Raw genomic sequence first — 8,045 nt, 5'->3', positions numbered from 1 at the left:
ATCCCAGCAGCTGAGTCCTTAGTCATCTTCAAGAATCGGCTAAAACACATCTCTTCCATCTTTTTTTGACCCTCTAACTCTAGCACTCTCTATTCTAATTCTATTCTTAAAAAAAACTTTCATAATAATTCATTTACTGCTTGTTTTCTTAAAAAAACACTAGCTTTTCTAATATTTTGTATTCTATCTATTTGTTTTCTTTTTATTTATTATACAATTAACAAAAGCAAAACAAGGCCTATAGCTTGCTCTATTCTTTTTGTATTCTATCTGTTTTCTTTTTATTTATTATATAATAAAAAAAAACCTGCGTTAAGCTAACTGAGACTTGTTATATCACTTGCATATCATTGCTCTTTTGTTGATTTTGATTGCTTGCATTGTCCTCATTTGTAAGTCGCTTTGGATAAAAGCGTCTGCTAAATGACTAAATGTAAATTTAATAAATACATCTAATCCTAAATGAGATTTAAACAGAACTGATTGATTAAATAAATGTGTTGCTTTATGTAGAACATGTGCAGAATAAATTGCTATTACTTCTTTCTAAATAAGTTGGATCTCGTTGAAACCATCTGGATTATGCTTTAGTAAACATGTTAAACCGGTTGGTTGATTTAAACAGATAATTTAGTAGAATTTCCCTCAAGCTCTTTAGTTCTATTTTGAAATGGTAAATAAAGTCAGTTTAAGAATAATTTCATCAATTTACCTGTACATAACAACTTGATATGGACATGTGTCCAATGGATTTACTTCCTTTCACTGAGTGCCCATCCCCCTTTGTCAGAGGCCTGGCATGTGTTCACATTCCTACTTGATTCCTTGTACTCGTTTGGAATGTCTCATTCCATGGTAATGTTGAGATAGCAATCTGCACTCGGAAACAGTCACTGAATCTAACATTGTCTTCACAATAAGCTTCAGTTATTAGATACTGGAAGCACAGCAATTTTCTCCCAAATAAATACTTTTACTTTTGAGTATTTGTAATTTTGACTTTTTTTTATTCTCATTACTGATTTTTATTTATTTATTTATCTTTGAAAGGCAGTTGCTAGATGCAGTTTCATTGTGAACACTTGGCAGAGGCAGGGGATGAAAAGTAACGGAAATATTATTAGAAATATTAGAAATATTATATTATTAGTTTTGTCTTTGTCAAAGCTCCGTCTTACTTTGTCTGACCAGAAAAGAAAAAAAAAAGATACTCTACCAAGCAAAAAAAAAAAAAAAAAGGACAAAAGTGAAGAATCTTTAGCACACAATTTAAAATCCAAAAACATAGCAAAATCAGACCTGTATAAAATTAGAAGTAATGTCTCGAAACCTCTAATATAAATATACATATAGTAATGTAGCATATACTGCAAGATTTTGGTAGCATATTCCAGGTCCAGGATGCATTTTTTCTTCCTGAATTACTTGAAAAATTCTGAAGTAGTTCTCAAATATTTTCTAAAGAACATTTTACATTTTTACATTTACATTTAGTCATTTAGCAGACGCTTTTATCTAAAGCGACTTACAATTGAGGACAATAGAAGAAGAAGAAAAAAAGACCCAGTCATGTGCTTTGCATGTTTCATGAGATTCACCGAGGGAGATTCAGCTGCTTATTTGTATTAATGTGGTCTATCAGTTAGCTATAGGTGGAGTTTGTTACTATGACTCTGAGTCATGTTCTTTAAAATTCCCCAAACCAAATGGGTGTGATGCAGACACAAGTATGTCTATTGTTCCATCACAGTGAGGCAGTTGTTTGAGCTGTATCTTGCCTCACAATATGCTGGCTGAAAAGACAAAGGGAAAATAGTCCGGGGGATGAGGGGACAGAAATTGCACCCCACTGGCCACAAGATTTAAACATTATATGTGTTAATGTAAGACAAGTGTAATAAAATTGCTTCCTTACCTGTGCAACCCCAGTAACTAATAAAATACAAAATGTAAAAATATTAAAAAAAAACAAGCACTTTAACAAAAAAAATGTGAGCTACACATTTTTGCTTTTAAACACATTTTACCCAAATACGAGAATTGTAGATGCAAGCTCCCTTTAATGGACAGTTGCCTTATAAAATGCTATAATTAAGCTTATAATAGCTATAATTAAGCATTTCAGCAACTTATAATGGCACATCTCACATCAATCACTAACAAAAAGTGTATTTTAAATATATTCAACCAGACCTACAATTGGCAGGGCATTAGCAGTTTTGTGTATGTGTTAATACTTGTGTACAGTATGTTTTTTAGCACTAGACCTTTAATTGTTTACACTTATGCACTTACTATTATTGTGCTGTTTTATAAACTGGGGAATCAGTCTGAATTTGATCACAATGTGTAGTGAGTTAATGGCTAGTTTTCAGATGAAGGGCTACTGATAGAAGCTTTACAAAAATGTTTTTAGTCCTAAGCATGCTGTCATGTTTACCTTGGTACACGCAAAACATGTTATGCCACACTCAGTTTATAGTATTCCACATCTGTTTGCTTCATGCTTGTGTTGTATGCTGTTGGTGATGTCATGCCACTGGTATGCACATACTCTTTAAACCCCACCAGATCTCTGGAGCACTACAAAACCTTCCACAGACTACACACCATTTGTTTCTCCATCTGTCTCCTTGCCTTTTTACCTAACTAATGTAACCTGGTTTATTTAAGCGTGTTCATGTTCTAAATGTAGCCATTTCTGAATTTTACATTTCAGAAATAATGTGATTTTGAAATCCATTTTAAAACATTTTGAAGAGTGTATTGTTCTTCAGAGGTGGTCTTCGTAAAACCATCTTGTTGCATTTATGGTCAGGAAAAAAGTGGGGTAAACTTTGGCACTTTTTTTTTTTTTTACTAAGATTGTATTGTATCAAGTCGTCACCTTTATTTTTATAACGCTTTTCTTAAAAAAAAACAATGAAAAAAATAAAAGTACTTATATATGTGTCACAAATGTGTGCACAGACTCAAGACAGGCAGATGAATAAAGTTCCAACACAATCTTTAATAATATTCCACAGGATAAACATAACACAAAGTAGCAGCAAACACGCACTTTACACAAACATGACCGGACCCTGAACTGATGGAAAACAGGAACTAAAGTATACAATGAAAGAGGTGATTAATTAAACACATCTGAACTGAATGAACAAATCATATTATTAACCATAGAAACAGGAAAATCAGGAAATCAAACAAAGGAATACAGGAACTAATGAATACAAGTCCATGAAACTGAAAGAAATAAAAAATACTGGTGACAATTTAGTGCAGTACATTAAGAGTAAGCTTAAATTAAGTTGAGTGGATTGAATTACAGTAGAATATATGAATAATTTTCTTTTCAAATACACATAACATCAGTTAGGTGTTTGTTTATATAAAACACTAATTCATAATGCATTCTCCATTCCAAACTATTTTGCAACACATTATTTACTTACAGGTGCTAAATTTCTTTCTTTCTTTCTTTCTTTCTTTCTTTTTAATCTTATTCTTAAATTCTTAAATAATCCTAATCTTAAATCTTGATATGTAAAAAAACAGTGTTAACAAAAAATATATTTTATTGGACTTTATTGGATTTTAAAGGAGAAATTCTTAAAAACTGACCGATATATCTATATTTGATATATATCCATATTACATTACTATGAATGTTACTTTAATAAGGGAATAATTAGGGGAAAATAATAAGGGAACATCTCAAAAGTATATCAAAAATAGTTCATCGTTAAACAGATGTGTCTAAGCCCCCATTACTAATAGTGATGGGAAGTCCAAATCCTTTCTTTCGAACAGTTCAATAATCAGCAGAAAAGGAGCATAACACATCCAACAATAAACTCCATTACACAAGAATTTCTGCAGATGCACTATAGACATACAGACATCCTGCAGAGACCTAATCACTGTTTTTAATTGGTCTGATTCTTCATTCCACTTCAACCTCTATTTATTGCCATAATTATTTATTGCTGTCTTGGTGACTTTATTTTTGGTTTTGTGTTTTTTGAGGTTTTGTGAAGATAATTATCTTAAAAGGATTGGCACTAACTATAAAAGTTTCTGAAGTTCTAGAGGACATCACAGTCGATTTTCCAGTGGATACATAGTTAGAGAAAAGTTGATGTCAACTTTGTGCTATTTCTTTATTATGCTTACATGCGAACGTCATTGTTGTATGTGCACTACAAATTTTAATGTCAAATTTTATAGGAAGATGTTTTCAGTCTGTGGCTGGTTTAATTCCTCAGGTGCAAAGAGAAGTGAACAGCAGCTCAGAGGATGTGGACACACAAATGGGAAACAAAGGTAAATACAAAATACATCTCTCTGTATGATGTCTAGTTCCTGAAGGAAGATTATTTGATAGATAGATAGATAGATAGATAGATAGATAGATAGATAGATGAATAAATAAATGAATAAATGAATGAATTCTGTCATAGGTACGCCCAGTCTGAAGCGCAGTGGCTCTATCAAGGACAGGATGGCGAAATATCAATTAGCGGTCACCAGAAAGGCTTCTTTTACTGTGCCACGCTCTGTGAGTATGTTTGCTATGTGTATACACACCAATCTTGAAAAAGTGTGCCTACGTAAAACTTCATAGTATTTAAATTGTCTCATTTCCATCTTCCATCTGAAATATACATAACCCTAAGACGTTCCCTTTCGAAGAGAACTTTGATGCTGTGTCATGGTCTTGATGCTATGGGAACGTTAATTCCCACTGCGCCATACTGAATAAATGCCTGCTCACTTGCTAAAGACTAAAGCCTCTAGAGGCAGACCTAACCAGGGAGGCTGGAGCTACAGCTGCTGCTGCCAACGACTTCCAATCTGGAAGGAGCAGACTACTACACCGGTACCTAAGCTGTCACCAGGCCTCTGCCAATTAAAAAAGCTCTTAAAAGCAACCAAACCAAGGAGAGCATACAATTTAACATCCAGTTGAAATAACTGGAAGAGGCTGCAGGAGAAAGGGAGTTATCCTCTGGTCTATCCACTCTCCACTCAACCCTCAGTCCTCCTAAGAGGAAATCCCTGTTGAAAAAAAAAACAAAAAAAACAGCAAATGCTGGTTAGGTATGTTTTGAAGCATGGCAGCTGGTTTAATCTGGTCCTTAGTTGGTCATAAGCTGGTTTAGGCTGGTCCTGAGCTGCTAATAAGCTGGTTATGAGTTGGTTCTGAGCAGGAGCTGGTTGCTTAGGACCAGCACATGGCCAGTTTAAACTAGATCAAACCAGCTGCCATGCTTCAAGTCAAGTCAAGTCACCTTTATTTATATAGCGCTTTTAACAATACAGATTGTGTCAAAGCAACTGTACAGCATTAATTAGGAAAATAGTGTGTCAATAATGCAAAGGGACAATAGTAAACTTATTTGATAGATAGATAGATAGATAGATAGATAGATAGATAGATAGATGAATAAATAAATGAATAAATGAATGAATTCTGTCATAGGTACGCCCAGTCTGAAGCGCAGTGGCTCTATCAAGGACAGGATGGCGAAATATCAATTAGCGGTCACCAGAAAGGCTTCTTTTACTGTGCCACGCTCTGTGAGTATGTTTGCTATGTGTATACACACCAATCTTGAAAAAGTGTGCCTACGTAAAACTTCATAGTATTTAAATTGTCTCATTTCCATCTTCCATCTGAAATATACATAACCCTAAGACGTTCCCTTTCGAAGAGAACTTTGATGCTGTGTCATGGTCTTGATGCTATGGGAACGTTAATTCCCACTGCGCCATACTGAATAAATGCCTGCTCACTTGCTAAAGACTAAAGCCTCTAGAGGCAGACCTAACCAGGGAGGCTGGAGCTACAGCTGCTGCTGCCAACGACTTCCAATCTGGAAGGAGCAGACTACTACACCGGTACCTAAGCTGTCACCAGGCCTCTGCCAATTAAAAAAGCTCTTAAAAGCAACCAAACCAAGGAGAGCATACAATTTAACATCCAGTTGAAATAACTGGAAGAGGCTGCAGGAGAAAGGGAGTTATCCTCTGGTCTATCCACTCTCCACTCAACCCTCAGTCCTCCTAAGAGGAAATCCCTGTTGAAAAAAAAAACAAAAAAAACAGCAAATGCTGGTTAGGTATGTTTTGAAGCATGGCAGCTGGTTTAATCTGGTCCTTAGTTGGTCATAAGCTGGTTTAGGCTGGTCCTGAGCTGCTAATAAGCTGGTTATGAGTTGGTTCTGAGCAGGAGCTGGTTGCTTAGGACCAGCACATGGCCAGTTTAAACTAGATCAAACCAGCTGCCATGCTTCAAGTCAAGTCAAGTCTTGTCCTGGTCTCTGCTGACTTTCAGGGCTGTAGAGGTCCTCTCTTGGTGCTGATCCACCATCTGGTCTGGATACGTAATGGATCCGGGTGACTGCAGTGACCATCTGATCTTGATACAGACTGGATCTAATGGCTACGGTGATGATTTTCTATTGTGTCAAAGCAACTGTACAGCATTAATTAGGAAAACAGTGTGTCAATAATGCAAAAAGACAATAGTAAACACAAATTTTTCAGTTAAAGGCAGTTCATCATTGAATTCAGTGATGTCATCGTCCAGCTCAGTTCAGTTTAAATAGTATCTGTGCAATCAAGTCGATGATATCGCTGGAAATTAAGTGTCCCCAACTAAGCAAGCCAGAGGCGACAGCGGCAAGGAACCAAAACTCCATCGGTGACAAAATGGAGAAAAAAACCTTGGGAGAAACCAGGCTCAGTCGGGGGGCAAGTTCTCCTCCGGCCAGACAAACCAGCAGGTTGATCCATGCTGCAGCAAAGTCACATTGTGCAGAGGACTCATCTGGTTCCGTGGTCTTGTCCGATGGCCGTCTAGAAGACAAGGTCTTCACTGGGGATCTGTCTAGTAGTAGGAAAGTAGGAAAAGGATCTGCCGCCCGCAGTTGATTTTGATATTCTAGGTATTATCAAATTACCAGAGTTTTGAGAGCACAGCGGACGTGAAGGACTATAATACGATAAGAGCTTGCTCAAGTACTTAGGTGCTAAATCATTCAGGGCTTTATAAGTAATTAGCAGGATTTTAAAATATATACAATGTTTAATAGGGAGAAAGTGCAGTGTTGACAGAACTGGGCTAATATGGTCATACTTCTTGGTTCTAGTAAGAACTCTAGCTGCTGCATTTTGGACCAGCTGGAGTTTGTTTATTAAGCATGTAAAACAACCACCCAATAAAGCATTACAATACTCTAATCTTGAGGTCATGAATGCATGAATTAACATTTCTGCATTTGACATTGAGAGCATAGGTCGCAATTTAGATATATGTTTGAGATGGAAAAATGCAGTTTTACAAATGCTAGAAACGTGGCTTTCGAAGGAACGATTGCTATCAAATAGCACACTAGTTCTATAACTGTTTAGTTATAACACACAGTTATATTTGTTACACAGTTCCTAACTGATGACGAAGAATTTACAGAGCAGCCATCGAGTGTTAGACAGTGTTCTAGGTCATTACATGCAGAGTTTTTAGGTCCTATAATTAACACCTCTGTTTTTTCAGAATATAGCAGTAAGAAATTACTCGTCATCCAGGTTTTTATATCGACTACGCATTCTGTTAGTTTTTCAAATTGTTATGTTTTGCCAGGCCGCAAAGAAATATAGAGCTGAGTATCATCAGTATAACAGTGAAAGCTAACACCATGTTTCCTGATGATATCTCCCAAGGATAACATGTAAAGCGTGAAAAGTAACGGCCCTAGTACTGAGCCTTGAGGTACTCCATACTGCACTTGTAATTGAGAGGCTTAATAACAGCCAGTTTGAAGGTTTTGGGGATATATCTTAATGACAATGACAAATTAATAATAGTCAGAAGAGGATCTATGACGTCTGGAAGCACCTCTTTTAGGAGCTTAGATGGAATAGGGCCTAACATACATGTTGTTGGTTTAGATGATTTATCAAGTTTATACAAATCTTCCTCTCCTATAGTAGAGAATGAGTGGAATTGTTCCTCAGGCGATCTATAGCACACTATCTGATGC

At 36.1% G+C, this 8,045-nt stretch overlaps 1 protein-coding gene across 1 annotated transcript in view; it reads left to right on the top strand.

Annotated features, from left to right (window-relative positions):
- The window catches only part of LOC107687370 (LIM domain and actin-binding protein 1-like), a 36,083-nt gene that overhangs the window by 21,855 nt on the left and 6,183 nt on the right, over positions 1–8,045 (top strand). Inside the window, exons 5-6 of the mRNA XM_016484659.1 lie at positions 4,266–4,323; positions 4,461–4,558. Coding sequence (XP_016340145.1) covers positions 4,266–4,323; positions 4,461–4,558 — 156 coding nt within the window. The remainder of the gene's footprint in view (positions 1–4,265; positions 4,324–4,460; positions 4,559–8,045) is intronic.

This window comes from Sinocyclocheilus anshuiensis, unplaced genomic scaffold (assembly GCF_001515605.1).
Source record: "Sinocyclocheilus anshuiensis isolate Anshui unplaced genomic scaffold, SAMN03320099.WGS_v1.1 scaffold157, whole genome shotgun sequence".
NCBI classification, from domain to species: Eukaryota; Metazoa; Chordata; class Actinopteri; order Cypriniformes; family Cyprinidae; genus Sinocyclocheilus; species Sinocyclocheilus anshuiensis.
This window is presented reverse-complemented; position numbering and strand designations above follow the sequence as displayed.